Source organism: Neomonachus schauinslandi, chromosome 3, assembly GCF_002201575.2.
Source record: "Neomonachus schauinslandi chromosome 3, ASM220157v2, whole genome shotgun sequence".
NCBI classification, from domain to species: Eukaryota; Metazoa; Chordata; class Mammalia; order Carnivora; family Phocidae; genus Neomonachus; species Neomonachus schauinslandi.
Window position 1 is genome coordinate 128,339,395 of NC_058405.1, and position 22,539 is coordinate 128,361,933.

The 22,539-nt window shown below is 35.2% G+C and overlaps 1 protein-coding gene across 3 annotated transcripts in view; it reads right to left on the reverse strand.

Annotated features, from left to right (window-relative positions):
- The window catches only part of SCN9A (sodium voltage-gated channel alpha subunit 9), a 100,149-nt gene that overhangs the window by 40,884 nt on the left and 36,726 nt on the right, over nucleotides 1-22,539 (reverse strand). For all 3 annotated transcript variants that reach the window (XM_021703141.1, XM_021703140.1, XM_021703139.1), the window contains exon 16: nucleotides 17,611-18,084. In XM_021703141.1, the coding sequence (XP_021558816.1) occupies nucleotides 17,611-18,084 (474 nt within the window). The remainder of the gene's footprint in view (nucleotides 1-17,610; nucleotides 18,085-22,539) is intronic.

Consider the following 22,539-nt stretch of genomic DNA (forward strand, 5'->3'; position numbering starts at 1 on the left):
CAGAATACACATTCTTTTCGAGTGCACATGGAACATTCTCCAGAACAGATCACACACTAGGTCACAAATCAGGCCTCAATAAGTATGAAAAGACTGAGATCATACCATGCATATTTTCAGACCACAGTGCTATGAAACTTGAAGTCAACCACAAGAAAAAATTTGGAAAGACCACAAATACATGGAGGTTAAAGAACATCTTATTAAAGAATGAATGGGTTAACCAGGAAATTAAAGAAGAAATTTAAAAATACATGGAAGCAAATGAAAATGACAACATGACATTCCAAAATCTTTGGGATGCAGCCAAGGCAGTCATAAGAGGAAAGTATATAGCAATACAGGCCTAACTCAAGAAGCAAGAAAAGTCTCATATGCACAACCTAACCTTATCCTAAAGGAGCTAGAAAAGGAACAGCAAATAAAACCTAAAGCCAGCAGAAGGGAAATAATAAAGATTAGAGCAGAAATAAGTGAAATAGAAACAAACAAACAAACAAAACCCCAGAAGAACAGATCAATGAAACTGGGAGCTGGTTCTTTGAAAGAATTAATAAAATTGATGAACCCCTAGCCAGACTATCAAAAAGAAAAGAGAAAGGACGCAAATAAATAAAACCACAAATGAGAGAGGAGAGATTACAACCAACACCACAGAAATACATACAATTAATTATAAGAGAACATTATGAAAAATTGTATGTCAACAAATTGGGCAATCTGGAAGAAATGGATGAATTCCTAGAAAAATAAACTGTGAAAACTGAAACAGAAAGAAATAGAAAATTTGAACAGTCTGATAACCACCAAAGAAATCACATCAATAATCAAAAATCTCCCAACAAAAGTTCAGGGCCAGATGGCTTCCCAGAGGAATTCTACCAAACATTTAAAGAAGAGTTAATACCTATTCTTCTCAAACTGTTCCAAAAAGTAGAAATGGAAGGAAACCATCTGAACTCATTCTACAAGGCCAGCATTACTTTGATTCCAAAACCAGACAAAGAGCCCTGATGAATATGAATGCAAAAATTCTCAACAAGATACTAGCAAATCGAATCCAACATTACATTAAAAGAATCACTCACACAATCAGGTAGGATTTATTCCTGGGCTGCAAGGATGATTCAATATTTGCAAATCAATCAATGTGATACACTACATTAATAAAAGAGGATAAAAGCCATATAATCTTCTCAACAGAGGCAGAAAAAGCATTTGATAAAAATACTCAACAGAGTAGAGATAGAGGGAACATACCTCAATATCATAAAGGCCATATATGAAAGACCCACAGGTAATATCATCCTCAATGGGGAAAAACAGAGCTGTAGTCAAGAAGAAGACAGGGATGTCCACTCTCACCATTGTTATTTAACATAGTTCTGGAAGTCCTAGCCCTAGCAATCAGACAACAAAAAGAAGTAACAGGCATCCAAACTGGCAAGGAAGAAGTCAAACTTTCACTATTTGTAGATGACATGATACTCTGTACAAAACCCAAAAGACTCCACCAAAAAGTTTCTAGAACTGATATACAAATTCAGTAAAGTTGCAGGATACAAAATCAATGTACAGAAAGCTGTTGTATTTCTCTACTCCAATAATGGAGCAGCAAAAAGAGAAATCAAAGAATCGATCCCATTTACAATTGCACAAAAACCATACGCTATCTCAGAATAAACCTAACCAAAGAGGTAAAAGATCTGTACCCTGAAAACTATAGAACACTGATGAAAAAAATTAAAGATGACACAACCAAATGGAAAACATTCCATGCTCATGGATTGGAAGAACAAACATTAAAATGTCTATACTACCCAAAGCAATCTACACATTTAATGCAATCCACATCAAAATACCACCAGCATTTTTCACAGAGCTAGAGCAAACAATCCTAAAATTTGTATGGAACCATAAAAGATCCCAAATAGCCAAAGCAATCTTGAAAAAGAAAAGCAAAGCTGGAGGCATCACAATTCTGGACTTCAAGATATATTTCCAGACAGTATGGTACTGGCACAGAAACAGACATATAGATCAATGGAAGAGAAGAGAAAACCTTGAAATGGACCCACAACTATATGGTCAACTAATCTTTGACAAAGCAGGAAAGGATATCCAACAGAAAAAAGTCTCTTCAACAAATGGTTTTGGAAAAACTGGACAGCAATATGCAGAAGAATGAAACTGGACCACTTTCTTAAACCATATACAAAAATAAATTCAAAATGGATGAAAGACCTAAATGTGAGACAGGAAACCATCAAAATCATTGAGGAGAACACAGGCAGCAACCTCTTTGACTTCAGCCATAGCAACTTCTTACTAGACACTTCTCTAGAGACAAGGGAAACAAAAGCAAAAATGAACTATTGGGACTTTATCTGATAAAGGGTTAGTATCCAAAATCTATAAAGAACTTATCAAACTTGACACCCCCCAAAAAACAAATAATCCAGTTAAGAAATGGGCAGAAGATATGAATAGACATTTTTCCAAAGAAGGTGTCTAGATGGCTAACAGACACACAGAAAGAAGCTCATCACTCACCATCAGGACAATACAAATCAAAACTACAATGAGATATCACCTCAACCTGTTAGAATGCCTAAACTTAACAACACAGAAAACAGCAGATGTTGGCAAGCATTTGGTGAAGGGGGAATCCTCCTATGATGTCGGTGGGAATGCAAACTGGTGCAGCTACCCTGGAAAACAGTATGGAGGTTCCTCAGAAACTTAAAAATCAAACTACTGTATGACCCAGCAATTGTACTACTGTGTATTTACCCAAAGGGTACAAAAATACTGATTCAAAGGGACTCATGCAACCTGATGTTTATAAGAGCATTATCAACAATAGCCAAATTATGGAAAGAGCCCGAATATCCACTGACTGATGAATGGATAAAGAAGATGTGTATATATACAATGGAATATTACTCAGCCATAAAATGAATGAAATCTTGCCATTTGCAATGACGTGGTTGGAGCTAGTATATTATGCTAAGCATTATAAGTCAAAGAAAGACAAATACCATATGATTCCACTCATATGTTGAATTTAAGAAACAAAATAGATGAACATAGCAGTGAGTTAAAAAAAGAAGAGAGAGGGAGGCAAACCATAAGAGAACTATAGAGAACAAACTGAGGGTTGCTAGAGGGGAGGTGGGCATGGGCTAAATGGATGATGGGGATTAAGGAGGGCACTTGTGATAAGCACTGGGTTTTATATGTAAGTGATGAATCACTAAATTCAACTGCTGAAACTAATATTACACTATATGTTAACTAACTAGAATTTAAATAAAAACTTGTAACATTAAAAAATATGATCAAATTAAACGTTTTTTTTTTACTCTTCATGGTTATTTTGATTGCCTAGAAGGTGTGTTTTCCACAACAATGAATATGAGTAGAGACTGTTAAATATAGGTGTCATATGAGAAACTGTGCTAAGCTGGTAACTTACAAATTTATTACTGACATATCCTGAAATAGGCATTTACATCATAAGGCTAGTTCATTCTAGTATGGATGGCAGTTAATGCTAGTTGGTCATTTCTTATTTCAAGAAGTATGAAGTACGATTGTCTAATAATTTGATAATCTGGCACTCAAAAGCCAAAAAAAATCAAACCTATAGTAGCACTGTAGAAAACACCTTATTCAAAGAGGGTGTTTGGTGTTGAAAACATTCCAAAGATGTTATATTTAAAGTATATACTGTAATAGTGCTTGCTACATACAACAAAACATATCCTTTGAGGAGCAGAGCCTAGAATAGTTATTTCACCTGAGCATCAAAACAAAGAAACACAGAGGACAGCAAGAAGTTGAGAGAAGCAAATCAAAGGGAAGGGATGGGCATATACGGACAGAAAAATTACGGGAGACATTACTGATAAACTAAGCTCTACTGTATGTCGTTAAGCTTAAGAATTTTTTTATTAGTTTCAAATCAATATCACCCATCTTTTAATTTTACAGTCTAATTTTACAAGTGATATTCATAATGAGGGCTCTAAATCATTAAAGGAGTAAAATGGTAAAGTTCATAATAAAGGATCAAAGGACCTTTAGAGAATTCCACAAATAGCTACTATGCTTTGTGTAAAAGGCCAATGTTTTCCAAGTTACCCTTCTGTAATGGGATAACTTCAACTTTAAATATTTTTTTCTGATCTGGAACCAAAATATGCTTTCCTCTCCCTTGCAATTGTTAGGGTCCTTTTTGCCTTCTGGAGAAATGAAAATATTATCTTCCTACAGCTTTTTTAAAATTGGAGACTACCTACAGTATTACAATTTGTGTTTTTCATCTTAAGAGTATTGATACTTAGTTTCTTTACATGATTTAGCATTCTGGGCCCCTCAAGTCCTTCTAATCCTTTTCTGATCTCTCTGAAGTTCTGGTCTCTCTCAAGATTCTTTTTAAATGGTAATGCCAGTTAAAAACTACTAAAGATAACCTGGAAAATTCAATAGTATTTTCCTTTTGTAATCTAGATTTTCATTTTACTTCCATTTAAATTATGAGAAAACTTTAGTGTAATTACCAGTTACAATAAACTCTTGACTCACATAATTATGGGCAACTAAAGTCCCAGCACTTTTTCAAAGAAAAGGCAAGAAGAAGGAAGTTTCCCTTTCCTAGTGTTCTTTATGACTGCTAGAGAAACTGTGTGGGCTTTTAGAGAACAGCTGCTTCTTCAGCAGGAAATCCACTGAACACTTCCATCGAAGGGTCTACACGGGATATAGCATTAGATGATGCAGAAATAATGAGGTCAAATCTCAGGCACCACCACGGAAATTCAAAATAAAGCAAATGATTTCACCGAACGTTCTTAGTTTTCCCAGAAACTTCTATGTAGGGCACTTCCTATCCAATAACATGACAAGTTATATGCCTAAAAGGTTAAGATCTTGCATATAAAAGCAAACAAACAGATTTTGGCCACACAACAAGATTGGACTGGTTACAGATTTCTCAGCCAGATCCTACAGGGTCCTCTTGGACCTCCACAAGGCTAGTGGAACTCACCAATAAGGCCTTGTTATGTGATCAACCAGCGGTATTGAAGGTCTCTGTGCACTAACACAGAACTATCTGCTGAGAATAGATACTTAAGTAGCTGGAATACAGTGGGTCATATAAGAAAGAATATCTTACAGAGGACAATAGGGGAAGGGAGGGAAACCTGAATGGGAAGAAATCAGAGAGACTCTTGGCTCTGGGGGGGGAAACAAACTGAGGGTTGCAGATAGGGAGGTGGGTGGGGGAATGGGGTAGCTGGGTGGTGGGCATTAAGAAGGGGTTGTGATGTGATGAACACTGTGTGTTATATGCAACTAATGAATCATTGAACATTATATCAAAAATTAATGATGTACTGTATGTTGGCTAACTGAATTTAAATTTAAAAAAAGAGAACATCTTAAAAACTTAAAAACAAACATTTAAACAGTTCTACTACTGAAGCCTGCTAGAAAATTCCAATCCTTACTTACCCACATAGGCAAACAGGACAGCAAAATGTGAGGTAAAAGCGTAGACTCTAAGTCTCAAGCTCATTCATTATTTATAATTAAAAAAATAATAACAAACAAAAAATAAACTACTTGTACATTTATGTTATCCCCTAGAACCACTCCTACTGAGGAAGGGCAAGGAAAGACAAATTCCAATGAATGGAACAATTACCAGTTTTTTTAAACACATGGCTTTCTAATATTGAAAATACAATGTAAAATAAAATTTGGCACAGATAAAATGTATCTTTCCTAACCTTTATGTAGGCAGCTTCTGCCAAAGAAAAAGATTATATTTCAAATCATTCTTCACGAATGAAATATCCAGAGCTTTTTGGTTTCAGGAGAATGACCATTTGTTAACATGCACCTCATGATTTCTAACAGTTTGGTAAAAAATTTATATAGTAATAATAATTCAGGAATTAAACACACACACATACACACATACATTTCTGGAAACTGTTTTCTCAAAAATTGTGTGTATACATGTACACACACAAAAAAATGTATACATTTATACATACTGTCGTGTATGTATGCATCTTTATGTAGATTCTAAGGGGAGGAAATTTACTCTATTCTGAAACAAAATTTTTTTACAAGAGAATATTGCCTCTGAGTCACCACCCATCTGAAATAGAAAAGTATGTCTCTTACTTAGGAGCACTTTTAAAATTAACTTCAAGTAAGCTAGAACAATATTAGTTTGTTTGCTTTTTTTTTAAATTGGAAACTGTTTGCATCATTATCACTAGAGCAGATCATTTTCAAGATAAAGTTTTGCTTTCAACATCGCATAATGGAAAACAACAATACAGACATCCCAACAATGACAGAGCAATTCAAAATATGAACTAGATTATAAGAAAAAAGGCAAGATTCTTATTAACATGGATTTTCTCTTCACAGGAAATTATTCATTAGAGTTCATCCATTCAACAAGCTATACTAAAATTAAGACAAAATATATCTGAGTGGCATATTTTCTTTTATACTTGTTAGAAATACTAGATAAGGCAATCCATATTAGTTTCCAATTTTATAAAAAGTGTTTTATGTCTTATTGAAAGGCTTAGTGTTCACTTCATAATATGTTCCATTTAAACCTCTTACCTTCTTGATGCTATATGCCTCCTTATGAGATATAACCATAATAAGAAACATTCTCATCAGTGGATAATATTGCTTTTGGAATCAAATTAAGCATTTCAAGCACTTATAACTCATTCATTCATAGGCTGAGCCTATAAATTTTAATTGATGCATTTTATATATGATCAAATAAAATCAAATGTTAGTTACTGAATTGATTAAAGAAATAAAGCCCTAGTTACCACTGTGCTTAAAATCATTGAAAAATATATTCAAAGTTTAGCCTAGAAGCTGGGTACTTTGACTCTGCGTACCCAGAACACAGCTTATTTGTATGAGTCTCAATTTCTGTAAATACAGGTCTAGTACTTTTATGTTCTGAGATTTTATGTTTATGGCTAAAATATTTTCCCACAAAAATCATTTCTTAATAGAGTTTTAATTTACTAAATTTAAATGTGACAATTTTTTCCAGCTTTACTGAGATATAATTGACATATAACATTGTATAAGTTTAAGGTATACAAAGTGATGATTTGATACATGTATATATTGTGTGTTTATATATATATGTGTGTATATATATATACATATACATATATATATTTACCACATCCTTCCCACACATAATTACCATTTATTGTTGTTGTTCTGATGAAAACATTAAAGTTCTACTCTTAAAACAATAAATGTGACAATTTAATGTGACATACAATAGATTGGATTGGATTAGATTAGGAAAGGAAGTTGCTAGAGGTTTTCAAATTAAATATTGCTTCAATGACTTCTGTTACATTCTATATCTTACTTTTATAATCCATCCAATAAAAATCTATAGATCATGCACTTGAAATCACCTAAGGACATGAGAGATATATATCAAGGAAGTCATCAAGAGAATCACAAAAAATGATGGAATTGCCCCCGTGACATGCTATGATGCCAATTCATCTATAGAGCAATTGTGTATGTTTCTACTTTCTTGCAATGGGTCAGGCAGAAACATTTTGTAGCTGAACAGCATGCATGACACTGAAAAAAATATCATATATGTATGATTTTTTTTAGATAACCTGTATAAAAGTGGCCACATATGTCTCTGTCTGGTTAAAAGCACAGAGCTGCATCCTTGATTGATCCAGTTTGGTTTTACTCCTGTGAGAAGTAAGAAGGTTAGGTACTGAAGTTTAGAAATGTAGAATGATGAAACAGTTTAGTCAACTGATTTAAAATGTTTAAAGTCACACACCTGTAAGCAAAAATTAGTTATATGTTCGAAAATACATGCTATATGGTTAATGCAAAGCAGTATCTTTGAAACACAGTAGTAAGACTGAATATCATTCAACACAGATTTTAAAACAATCAACTCAACAGTTATATAATTCTTTTATTTAGGGAATGAATTTAAATACTATAATGTGCTAAGGCAATCTTTTGCATTCTGTTTGCTCTTTATAACAACCATTTAAAAATAAGTGATTCTCAATACTAGAGTGGGTGAGAGTAGGAGTGTGTAGTTTTTAAAAAGTATATTCGAAAATTAGAATTTCTTGATTTACTTTTAATTATCATATTTATTTAATTTTGACATTTCAAACAGCACTGAAGGAAAAATGTTTCCAAATTCAAAATATAAAGAATAAGAAACACTGATTCAAATGTCAGACCAAAATTTCATTGTTTTTAGACACATAAACAAATCTAGTAAAGATGAAAGAGTTTTCAAATAGTTTGAAACCAATTTGCAAAAAAGAAATGGTTAAGTAAAATTCTATAGAGTCTCTAGAACCCTCAGTTTGTAGGAGGGGTGGGGGGATGCACTAGCCTGGTGATGGGTATTAAAGAGGGCAGGTACTGAATGGAGCACTGGGTGTTATACGCAAACAATGAAGCATGGAACACTACATCAAAACTAATGATGTAATGTATGGTGATGAACATAACATAATTTAAAAAAAAGAGGAAAAAAATTCTATAGTCTTTTTTGTTTTGTTTTGTTTTGTGTTTTTAAGAATCTATGCATAAAAACAGGATCAAACCCAGCTTAACTGTATAATTAAGGTTAGTATAAGTATAATTATACAATTGTATAATTGTAACTAATCCCTAAATCTTGCCAAACCAAATGCAATTCTGGAAGAGTTTATTGTATTTTCTGAAAGCAATGATAAAAAGAAATCTAAACTGCCTTCTTGGTGAAGGTAATAACTGCCTGTTTGAGGAAAAAACTTCATAAAAAATCTAAAGAGAGACCAAATAACAGCATAATTAAAACCACCATACACTAAAAAGACATAAAATATTTAACCTTGATGACTACAAATATTTAAACAATTTTTTATCAAATCAATAAAAGGAATGCATTTTATAACAAGTAAGCACATTTAACTTTCTCCAAAGATAATGGCTTTTAAAATTAGAAAGACTGAATACTGAATAGATGAATGGGTGGATGGATTAATGAATCAGTGAATCAGGTAAGCAATATGAATGTCTGTTCCTCTGCCTGGGATTCCCTTCTCCACTATATCCACTCAATGAAATGATCTCCATCCTACAGCGTCTGTCTCAAGCACCACCTTCTCTCACATGCCCTCAACCTGATAAGAGTCTCTTACTCAATGCATCCTCAATGGACTGGTTTATTATTCTGTTATGGAACGTGCTTTGTTCTAGTTATATTATTGAGGTAGACTATTACTTAATACATCAGCATTAAAGAGGATTAGAAGCCAAATATGAACCAGCAAATGTACAATACCAGAAATTTTGATCCTTAATTGCAACATTATGGTGCATAACAGAAAATAATTATATTCTTACTCACATCTTGCCTTTCTATGGTATGTAATATGGTAGTTAAACCTTGGGGTTCAAATTTTAAGAAGACCCCAGAAACATCAGTGACTAATTAGCATCATTTCTTAATCTTTCAGTGTTTTAGTTATCTATAATATAGATAAATAATATCCATTTTCCTGGTTGTCATAGGAGGAGAGTTATATAATGTAAAGGAAAGTGGCAAATGTGTACAATTTTTCTTTGGTCTCTTTGGTGCTTTCTTCTTTTGGGTCCTCTTCTCAAGTGTTGAGCTGCTTACTTGTCCTCTTACTTTGTGTGGTCCTTGTAGTGTAGTTGGTGCTGTGGTGTACTGCGCCAATCCCCCTTTCAGGCAAGCCTCGCCTTCCTCCAGCTACCAGCAGTGTTGGGGGCTGAAGGCTCACAGCTGAGTCCCAGCATGGGAATTGTCATGTGGAAGAGAGCTGTCTCACCCAAGGTTACATCTCCTCCCCTAGAAGGTTGGAGAGGGAACCTGCATCTGATGACTCATTGGTGGGAGCGTACAAAGACCTGACCTCTGTGCTTCAATGAGGACTACTCCAAAGGGTCATCCTACTACCTATAGGAGATGCCCATAGGATCAGCAGAGGCATCTGCTGAAATTACAGAGCATGTCAATTTCTTCCTGTGCCCAATCATCTTGTTTCCCTCACTTCTTACAGGTGTTAGGTGTTGCTCCTGAGAATACTCCCCAGTAAATCTCTTACACACAGATTTCTCTCTCAGAGCTGGTTTCCCAGGGAACCTGACCTCAGGCTGACTCCCTGTATATCCAATGGTTAATACAAGTGAACACATAAAATCCCAACCTGTCTACAACTCTGACTTCTGCTCTTTACTTGGTACCTATGTTTCCAAATATATACTGTTTGGCATCACTTGGCTATCCAGCAAATAACTCATAAATAAGATACCCAAATTAAACTTTGAATCTACTCTACTTTCTAAATTTTCTCCTCCTCCTACATATTTTTTAATAGCATTGATATTTATCCAATCTAAGATAAAACCTATTGTCATGAGTCAATCTGTATCTCCCAAAACGGTATGTTGAAGTCCTAACTGGTACACTTGAATATGACCTTATTTGGAAATAAGGTCTTTGCAGATGTGGTCATTAGGGTGGGCCCTAATCCAATATAAGTAGTTGTCTTATAAGAAGAGAAGATAGACACACAGGGAGAACACCATGTGATGATAAGGAACGCCACAGATTAACAAACCACCATCAGAAGCTAGGAAAAAGCAAGGCAGGATGCTCCCTAGAGGCTTCAGAGAAAGTATGGACCTGCCGAGACTTCCATTTGAGACTTTTAGAACTGTCAGAGAATAAATTTCTGTGTATAAAGCCACCAAGTCTGTGATACTTTATTATGGCAACCATGGGAAACTGATCCACCCTTTGCTACAACTCAGGACTCCTATATCCAGACCCTGAGCCACTACATATTAACTTGGAAGTAACTTAGAGTTTATCACCACCTGCCACCATCAATCCCTAGCTTGAGCCCTTATCAACTGTCCTTTGGATAAGTGCAATAGTTTCCCATCTTCTCATCTTTCTTCTGGGCTGGGCTTTATTACACCCCCAAAGAAATTTTCTTTAAAAGTACAAGTTTGCTTTTAACAAGGTATAACAAAACAAGACCCTAATTTTCTTTTTTCTGTTAGATAAAAGAAACATAGTTCACTCTCTTGTCATGGTACATCAAGCTGTTTGCTAACTGGCTCCAGTCTACCTGGGTCACCTACTACTTCCCACCAGGCCATCCTCATATGTATTTAATTGGCCTCTTTACATCCGAATGTTTCCACATACACTGGGCTTTTTACCTCTATCAGAAAGGTCTCTCACCTACTCTGAAGAAAGAATTTATCTTTTCACCATAAAACCTCCATTTCCTCTGTGAAGTATTCCAATTTATTTTTAAGATTAGTTATACTCTCCTCTATCCTGTCTGCATATTTTGTCTTAAAACCAAACTCTGTTTTAATTCTTTTTCATATGTTTAATTATAATTTCTGGTTTCTCTATGTGTTTCTCCTCAAAGGCAGGAACCTTGCTTTACTCTTTACCACTTAAGACAGTGCCAAAGACAAAGACCTATACCCTACATTTACTGAAGAAATGAGTGCACTAATGATGTGTCTTCCTAATGTCTAGCAGGAATATGTTAAAAGGAAGATGCCCAGTAAATGTGAGTTGAACAAATGAATAGCAATGTTTTATAAAAAATGTTCTCTAATGTATTCTTTTGCAATCCCCCCCACAATGATCAAAGTTAATGAGGGGTTTATTTGAAATTTGGTTCCTCATGGAACATGAAATTTTGCATTAATGTGTTTGCAGTGTTTTAAATGATGTTCTCTTGAAGGAGGGTAGTTTGATTATGTAAAATTTGAATATTTCATTGACCTCCTTTCTCCGAGGACCTCAGCTAGTTCCATTACAACTTTGATATGTTTTAAAACACTAAAGAATTATTAAGTAAAGCTAAGTATCTGTCTTTGGCTTGAAGAGGAATGACTGGGGCATCTCTCTAGGAGGAAATGTTTACACAGAATGTTTCCTCTCTGCTGAGTATACAATATGAGCAAATTCACTTAAGCAGCCTTGGTAAGTAGATACATTTGTCAAAAGAGCAGTAAAAAAGTACTTGGGGATTGGATTCACAGTGAATAAAGGAGCTTCTCTGAAAGCTCTAAGAGTCTGTACTACTTTAAAATCACATCAGGCTGTTTTGTTTTTAAATATTTGGAGAAATAAATTTGGATTAATGTTTTCCTCTGAAATTTGCATACACTTCCAAAGTCCATTTTACAATTCTATAAGCTGCTTCTTTTTTTCATCTTTAGAGCAGAGAAGGAAGTAATCTGTAGTGATAGAAAATAAAGAGAGTGACTCTAAGAAAGAGCTCTCCATTAAAAAAAAATAGTTTTTTAGTTTTACATTTTGAGACTTAGCACAATTTAGAAAAAAAAACCACTACAATTAGGAATTTAGTTAAGCCAGATGCCAATCACATTAAATCATTGCAGGGGGGTGGAATAATCTTTTTTTTTCCTCAGCAATTCTTAGCACAGTGCCTGGAGCATAGTTGAGCTCAATAAATATTTATTGAATGAATGGGTGCATTTCATGCTTCATTTAAGGCTCATAATAAGTAAGTACTTCATTGCTAATGGTAAAAATCTGTGCAGTGTGTTGCTAATGTTTGCGGCATGCTTAGAGGACCACAGTGCGTCTCAGGAGGAGGCTGATTTTGAGAGAGGTCATTAGTTCAGTGTCTGCATTCTGAGAAGAAGGGACAAGTCTTATTCTCATGGGTCCATGGAAGATATCAGTATGCCCTTCTCAATTCTGAGACAAACTATCTTGAGAGAAATGCTGATGTTCTACTGCCAATTATTTCCTCAGAACTGTTTAAGATATTTTACTAACACTTTAAACTCATCTCTTTGGTCATCTTCTGGTAAGGCGTTTTATTATAAAATATTTTTACTTCATTCTGGAGTATATATCAGGACAAGGACACTTGCCTATATGAGATCTGATATTAGAAGAAGATGAAAAAGTCTCCAACAAATATAATGGGAAAACAGAATGCTAGGCCACAAAAGAGAAGTTTTTTTGTTTGTTTTTTGGTTTTCTGTTTTTTTTGTTTTTTTTTTTCATGCGGGGGGAGGGAGAGGAGTCAAAGGTTAAAGATGTCGTTTCCCTAGGTTCAAAATGCAGATTCTTCAACAGACAGAGGGGGAAATATCCTCAGCCCCAGAATAAAGAAAATGCCATCTCAGAAACCTGGGTCCAAACATGCTAGGGATGAATTTAGGTTTATTTCCCATGCCAACTCAATCCATCACAGTGGCCACTGGGAACACCACTGATAAGGACTCTAAAGTTGCTTCCAGACTTAGGCAGAGAGTTCAAAGGATACAACCCAGATCTGGTGTTTGGAACAAGTTTCCTGTGTCTTTTACACACTAAAATTGTGAACCATTGATCTACATCATGCTACCTCTCTTGAATTTAACCTGTAGCAAGTAACAACTTATAGTGTTTATGTGACCACTCAGTTCCATACTGATAACTGTTAATCAGGCACTTACTTTCCAAAAGACACCTATCCGATTATTTACCTACATCATTTACTCTTCATTACAATTCTCTTTTGCCTATACAGAAACTAAAAAACAACAACAAAAAAAGAGTGGTTTTGTAAATTGCTCAAGACCATAGAGTTAGTAAATACCAAAGCTAGAATTCAAGGCAAATGTTCTATTTACAGAGGCTGTATTCTTAAACATATCCCAAGGTGGTGCTTAAGACTTAAATAACCCATATGTATTGAATCAGGCATTACTTTCTATTGGGTAATCAAGATTTGCCCTTCGGGCAAGGTTCATCAAGAATACGGCAATCACTCTTTCAAAGATACCCTAGGCATGAAAAAATTAGAAAGTTGAAAAGGAGGAAATAAGTAGTTCAAAAATTTGGGAACTCAAGTGGGAGCTGAAGATTAGGGGAATAGAGCAGGGAGGTTAGCATGGAAGGGTAATAGAAGTACTTTTGATAAAGAAAATCTGCACTTTTTTAGTGGTTCAAATGGAAAAACAAAACCAAAACCAAGTCATAATGAGAAACATTTAAATCTCAAGCAGCTGAAGAGAAAGACTATACATAGGATTTCACAGTTGGAGACAGCTTAATATTACCTCTAAGTTACCCAACAAATTTCCCATAGATCTTGAACGTTAGTTATTTCTCAAGTCCAGTATAGTAAAGTGGGTTTGAATGTACCCACACTGTGAGATATGTCATGGGAAATTTTTTTATGAAGAAGGGCAAACATTCCAAGTCCACAATTTTAAATCCATAATTTTAGATGATAATAATGATGATGAATTCAATAATAAACACAATAGATGGCATTGTTTTAAGGCTTACCAACTCAAATATGGTGCTAAATGACTTGAAGAAATTAGCTTATATATTCTTTATTACAACCTATGAGGCAGCCCCAAGCTCCTATGTATTATGCCAAATAAACCACAGAAATGAAATAGTAAAAGTGTACATTTTTTCTCATGTAGCTATGACTATAAATATAAAAAAGACAATCAAGAATATTAGAATGTTGCCATCAAATGATCCTTAGATAACACAGTTTTAGGACACTAAATTTCATGCTTTTTAAGAAGGGTTTATGGGATAGGTGGCAGAGTAACTTTATGGGTGGTTATAGCAGCATTATCAACAATAGCCAAATTATGGAAGGAGCCCAAATTCCACTGACAGATGAATGGATAAAGAAGATGTGGTATATATATACAATGGAATGTTACTCAGCCATCAAAACAATGAAATCTTGCCATTTGCAATGACGTAGATGGAGCTAGAGTGTATTATACTAAGTGAAATAAGTCAGTCAGAGAAAGATAAATACCAATATGTGTAATTTAAGAAACAAAACAGATGAACAAAGGGGGGGGGTGGATAAAAGAGAGAGAGGGAAACAAACCATAAGAGACTCTTAACAATAGAGAACAAATTAAGGGTTGATGGAGGGAGATGGATGCGTGATGGGGATTACGGAGAGCACTACCCCTGAAACCACTTTTACCATATATGTTAACTAACCATAGTGTAAACACAAACTTGAAATCAAAACAAAAAAATAGTCTATTTCAGTAATCAAACAGTCTATAAACTAAATCACTAATTATAAAAAAAGACAGCTGGCTACTATGACATCACAGACTTCCTCTGGATGCCACAAGTTATGTAAATTTTTCAGAAGCATGGCTCAGTACCCCAGAGGAGAACTACTGGATATTAACCCAATAGGGATGTGTGTTTTATCCCTGAAATGGACAAAGACAGGGCAAAGAAGATAGAAATAGGACTGATCTATGAATCACAAAACTGGGACTCTTGTCATGGCTCTGCCTTTGAGCTAGGTTTATAACTGTGGATAAAGTCACTTTCTCTTATTGGGCTGGCTTTTACAAAATGAGGTGCTAAATGGGCAGATCTATAAGATTCCCATCAAAATGCTATAATTAACATAGGAAGAATAAGACTTTTGCCAGCCACAGGAGATCCATTTAAGGTTAGCCACCAGTTTTGAGCAAAGGAAAAATGACCATGTAAGAAATGATTCTTCCAAATATTAAGATTTAAAGAAGTGTTTGATAAACTCTGCCAGCTATCAGACTGCCTTAACACCTGGAATCCCAAACTTATTCAGAAAGTCTACCAAGCAATTGTGGTTTTTTAGTGATCTTCAAAGATCTCTGATCTTCATGAGCAGAAAAATGAGTAATTGCACTAGTTTCCCTTTCCACGTGAGACTAGGCTCAGATTACTTCCTGAAAAGGGTTTTGTGGAATCTGATATTCTACCTTCAAGCTGAAACAATCATACTTTTGAATTCTGGAGATAGTACTATTTCTGTGTAAAGGTTTTAAAAATAAAAATAAAAAATGTTATTCTTTACTTTGTCATCTTGGAAAGAATTTCTTTGACTACTTAGAAACACACAGTCTTAATTTATATAATCATGTATTCACTCAGTAAGTATTGAGCATTTACTATGCACCCAGCACTGGTCATATGGCTAGGACACACACACACACACACACACACACACACACGTATGTATCTTTATTCCAAAATCCACTAGAAATTCATGGAGAGCAGGTCTTAGAATAGGGTTAAGTAGATAGAAGGCATGTGATAAATGCCTGTCAAATACTCTCAAATGTGACCTAAAGAAAGGAGTAATATTTTTAACTGATATCTTGAAATTTTAAAGATATACCATAAAAATGCTTGTCTGAAAACTCACTTATGGTTATTATATTCCACATCAATAAAAACACAGTTCAATTAATAAAAACAGTAAAAAAACCACCCTGTTACTTTAAATATATACAATTAGGTGTGGAGAAAGAGGATATAAAAAAGTTTTGATAAAAGGTTCCCGTTCTCAGTGAGTTTAGAGCACCATTTGATGCATACGATGATTTCTCTGAAAAAATAATAAAATAGAAGGCTAAACGATAAATCCAGGAGAAGTCATAAAACTGGACAGGATTCAAAATGAGGAGTGCTCCTATCTCTCTGTGGAGAAATTAGGAAGGATGCAATAGCTACCACTTTTGAGCACTCTGAGTACTGTTCTAAGCATTTTGCCTGTGTTAATTCATGTAACCCTTATTACCCAACTATAAGGCCTAATAATTTTACACATGAAGAAAGTCTTAAAGGGGGGCACCTGAGTGGCTGGGTTGGTTAAGCGTCTGCCTTCGGCTTAGGTCATGATCCCAGGGTACTGGGATCGAGCCACATCAGGCTCCCTGCTCAGCGGGAAGCCTGCTTCTCCCTCTCCCACTCACCCTGCTTGTGTTCCTGCTCTCGCTGTGTCTCTCTCTGTCAAATAAATAAATAAAATCTTTAAAAAAATGTCTTAAAGGATGTGTATAGGATTTTGACTGGGGAAGGAAATCCCAAGCAGAGTGATACACGATGCGAGTGTTTGTGGTCCAGAAGGAAACCGGGCAAGCACTGGATGACACAGCTGGTCAGCTGGTTGGGGCCATGGTGTGAAGACTTTATCAACAGTCTGTAATTCCGGAGACTTGGGGGACCAAGCATACTTCAAAGGAGTGACATGATTAGGATTGAATCGGAGTAAAATTAATCAAACAAGTGACCTGGAGTAGATGGAAACTAGAAGCAGAGACACCAGTTGGGACTTTACTTGGTATGGTTTAGGCTAGAAGTACTGAATGCAAAGGCAAACAAAGGTGATGAGAAGGAGTGGTGGATTCAACAGACAGGAAACTGTATATGACTTTACAACTGATAACAAAAGGGGATGAGGGAAGGGAAGATTTAAAGGTACCTGGCACTTTCAAATCTAGCTAAGTATGATTGCATCAATTGTTAAGAACCAGTAAGTAAAAGCTTACTACATGAACCTTCAGCAAGCTGCTGTGTAAACTCACAAACACAAGAAACTACCCATCAGTCTGCAATATCAGAAAGAACACAGCAAAATTTGAACTTTAGATTCATTTCACACTAATTAATAATAGGAAACAATGTGTATGAAACAATCTTACCCCTTTGCTGTATTCACTATCTGAATCACTGCTAAGTTCCTCAGTATTCATATTTTCCAAATCAGATTCCCCAGGTGCAATGGGCACTGTCACAGTGAGGCTGGGATTATGAATAAATGATTGACAATCACTTTCTTCCATCAAGTATTTGTCCACGCTGCCTCCAAAACCACTGATTTTGTCTTTTTCTTTGTGGAAATTGCGATCTTTGTTCATTTCAGCAAGTGTGCGGTTAGAGATACAGTTTTCCTTCTTACTATTTTGATCTTCTCTTCCTGTGTCTTTGGAAATCTTTGGCTTTTTGGAAAATGCTTTGAGAATAAATTCATGTAAGGTTTGTTTCATATAATTTATTCCCTTCGTAATTCTACCCACTGCAGTCTGAAGGTTGTTTGCCTCCTTGTCTTCTTCAATTGCTGTAAGATTGTCTGAGCTAAATGAGCTCAATAATAAAGCCAGAAATAGGTTGAGGACCTACATCAGGATGGGGATGGGGTGTGGAGAAATAGGGAGACAGGAAATAAAAAAGAAAATAAGCACATTTTTCTGAAATACAGGCCAAAATCCAAACCAGCATTAAAGATCCCTGTACTTCTTCACACAGAGGGAAGAACATGTGATGGGATAGAGACGAGGCTAGACTCTCATCACTCTCCTATCATATATGTATCCTAGCTCCTGGAAACTCTGGGGAACAGAGGTCAGCCATACCCACGAAGGACTTAGCACAAGGAGCAGAGAGAATGCTCCCTCCCCATTATCATTATGCCATTCTTAAGTTCATTTCTGCAGCAGGAGTCCCTTGGCCAAATTCCCTTTTATAGGCATAAAAAGCCCTCCTAATGTTTACCTGTAATTAATATTTGTCACCTATGAGAAAAAAGTAGAACAAGAAAATTGTGAGGAGTGTGTATTGTGCTGAAGTAACCTACACCAAGCTCTGTGTTTGCTTTTCCCAGAAGATACATGTCAGTTTGCTGCAACAAATGGAACATATACTTGCAAAGCTCCTGTAATAAAATATTCTGTCCAAGAATTGTGCCAGCTTGCAACTTAATGAGGCTTTTAAAGCATAGAAAAGGACCTGCCCACTGAACCCAATTCAAATGAGATAATGGCATTATGACTGTTTGGCCTCGTGCCAATCATCTGGCCCTGGAAGAAATAATCAAAGAGGGCAGGACAACTCCTAAAATCCTGTTTGTGTGCAAAACCGTTTCTGTTTTTCCTCCCTGAGGTGAGGGACCAGGTGGACTCAATATTGTAAAAACAAAAAAACAAAAAAACACAGAGGATTGAAAGTATTTAAATTTTATTTAAATTATATTTCAATATTGTTTTAGATAGGAAACAAAAAGGTAATTGAAATACCCTTTCATGTAAGTCTCTTCATGGACAAAAACATCTACCTCGTTAAAATAATCAAAATTAGGCCAAACTGAGGAGAAGGGACTCATGCCTGAATTTGGGTCCCACCTAAAACAATTTTTCAGAGATGTAAGTAGAAGAGCATAGTTCAAAAATGTCTATGTTAATATGTTTGATTTAAGAGAAGAGTCTGAGGGGGAGCAAAAAGAGAAAATCACAGAAAACAATTGCGATAAATCTTATGAAGGAATTCTGAAATAGTTTACTTTCATTTTGGTCTTTATGGTCAATGAGAAAATGTATTTATGTTTGTTTGCGTGTATGTTTTAACAGGAATGTTGATGAGAAGCCAAGGGCTCATTCTACAGCTTTAGTCTCCCTAATCAATGCAAGTACTAATAGTCTTCCTTTTTTCCTTTCAAATTTGTAATTAACTTTATTTTTCTACATTTACTGAGACATAATTGTTATATGACATTGTGTAAGTTTAAAGTGTACAACATGTTGATTTGACATATTTATACAAAATGATTACTACCACAGTGTTAAGGAACACCTCCATCATGTCAAAGAATTACCATTTTTGTGTGTGGGTGGTGAGAACATTTAAGATCTATTCTCTTAGCAACTTCCAAGTATATAATACAGTATTATTAACTATAATTACCATGCTGTAAATTAGATCCCTAGAACTTATTTATCTTATAGCTGGAATTTTGAAATTTGACCACTATTTCCCCCACCCCCCAGCCCCTGGTAATCACCATTCTAGTCTCTGTTTCTATGAGTTTGGCTTTTATAAGATTCCACATATTTCAATAATGTCCTCCTGTTCTGTCACATCTTCATTAAGGATAATAATGGTAACTTTCATTCCATCAAAAATCATAACAGTATTCTACTATTTTATCAAAATCTACTGGTACCACAATTGAAAATCAAGTCCATTCTGTATCACACATCCATTATCAGATTAAGCAGAGAAAAAAATATTAATAAAATGTATGTCTGATTCAACATCATTCTGATTAATGTTCTTTCTTACTGTTTTTAACTATTTTAACTAATTGGTAGTAAAATTAACTAAGGAATAAGTGAGAAAAAAATGAAAGATCTGTTTAGCTGTAACTCTAATATGCAGAGGAGGACTGTATCAGAAACTTAATTTTTTGTTTTTCTTTTCAGATTCTAATTTTACATCATTGGTAATTCCTTAACCAAGAGTTGTTTGTCTATTTTGTGAATTACACTTCCCTTGTCTTTCATTATCACTAGTAAATAATGCATAAATATCATCATGAGTCAGTGATTACCAGTTCTATATGGATGAAACATTCACTGAGATATCCCATCTATTTTTTTTTTTAAGATTTTATTTATTTATTTGAGAGAGAGAGAATGAGAGACAGAGAGCACAAGAGGGAAGAGGGCAGAGGGAGAAGCAGACCCCCCGCTGAGCAGGGAGCCCGATGCGGGACTCGATTCTGGGACTCCAGGATCATGACCTGAGCCGAAGGCAGTCGCTTAACCAACTGAGCCACCCAGGCGCCCTATCCCATCTATTTTTAACTATAAATTCATATTACTTTTCAAAGTAAACCATTACTGTTACACCTGTGTTCATGCTTAAATATTATTTTGCAGGGGCGCCTGGGTGGCTCAGTCGTTAAGTGTCTGCCTTCGGCTCAGGTCATGATCCCAGGGTCCTGGGATCGAGCCCCACATCGGGCTCCCTCCTGGGCGGGAAGCCTGCTCTCCCTCTCCCACTCCCCCTGCTTGTGTTCCCTCTCGCTGTCTCTCTCTCTGTCAAATAAATAAATAAAATATTTAAAAAAATATATTATTTTGCATATTATTCAAAGACCCACTTAAAAATTCTTCTTTGAGTCACTATTTAGAACTCTCTTTTCTTCCAGTGTGTCAAGAGCATCTATTTTTGCCTCACTGCTAGCACCTACCACTTCTTCCTTATCTGATAATTTTGTGTACCATTTTCCCATGTCCATAGATAGTAATTACCTTGAAGACAGGGACTAACTCATAGGTATATATTTTTAATCACCCTGCAATACCCAAATACATTTCCTTTCACAGAGAAAGTAATAAAAATATTGAAATGTAGCTCTTTATAAGATAGGATGTCAAAACATACCACACCAAAGCCATTAGTCACAACTAATTTAAATATTTAGTATTCACTCAGGCATGGATGAAATGAGGGGGATTCCTTGGGCGCTCTCGAATTATTCATTCAATATTTTTATGTCAAAATTTTATAAGAAGAAGTGTACAAACAAATCACATTATAGGAGCTTATGAATACAAATGTTAAATTCAGAAGAAGAACCAGATAAAGCATATGCATTTTACTTCATATTGGAAGGGATTTATAAGCCTTTATAAAACTAGTAAATTTATTACTACAACTAGAGGATGATCAGTAATTACAGAATTCTAACTCATGGTGTCTACATTTTGTGCTGTAATGATCTAGAATTTGGATTGCATAATTTACTCTGTATATATCTAGCCATTTAATGGCACAAAACAGTACCATTTAGAATATGACTTGGTGAATGTAGGTTTCTGTCTTAGGCTCTGAATTACTTTTGACATGGGGGCTGCAAGGACAAAAATAATTAGCAACTTATTTTCAAGCCAGTTGAAGGTGAAAGTATTAACCATATAGTTGTTACTATACCCCACCTCCTGGGACTCCTAATGAGGAATCTAATGCCAAGGTGACAAACTAAACCAAGTCAACATGGTGGCTTTGAAAACTGAAGTGAGTGAGTCATGAAAGAACATCTTATCCCAGTTTTCTCCTGTTCGTTAGCTTGAAAGTTTTTACCAATGGGTAGGTAAAAACAAACAAACAAACAAACAAACAAAGAAGGAGTACAAGCCAAGCAAACACTAATGGAGAAATAGAAGATCAATTGTGAAAGAGATGCTATAGAGCAGTGGTGGGCAAATCTTTTTCTGTAAAGGACGAGATAAAAAATATTTTGGCCTTTGTGGGACATAGAATCTCTACGGCAACTACTCAACTCTGCCATTGCAGAGTAAAACAGACATAGACAATATGTAAATGAATTAGCATGTCTGTGTTCTAATAAAATTTTGCTTACAGAGCCTGAAATTTAAATTTCATATAATTTCCATGTGTCATGAAATTTTAATTTTCCTTTTATTTTTTTTAACCATTGGAAAAAAACCAAAAACAAATATTCCAAGCTTGCAAGGCCATACAAAAACAGGCAGTATGCTGGATTTGGCACATGACTCATAGTTTCCTGATCCTTGCTATGGTTGCTAGTTTTATTATATATGACTATAGTGCAATGGGACCAGTCCTTTCAATTGCTTTGTTCCATTATAACTTCATTTTTGTTATTGTTAATTTAATCATATTCTATTTACTAGTATAACTTGGTATTTGAATGGACTTTTAAGAGATAGGAAAACCACAGATTTAATTCATATGACATAATTTTCAAAATGAGAGAATAAAGTAGAAAACTTTCCATTAAAATAAATATTGTGAAGGGCCACCTGGGT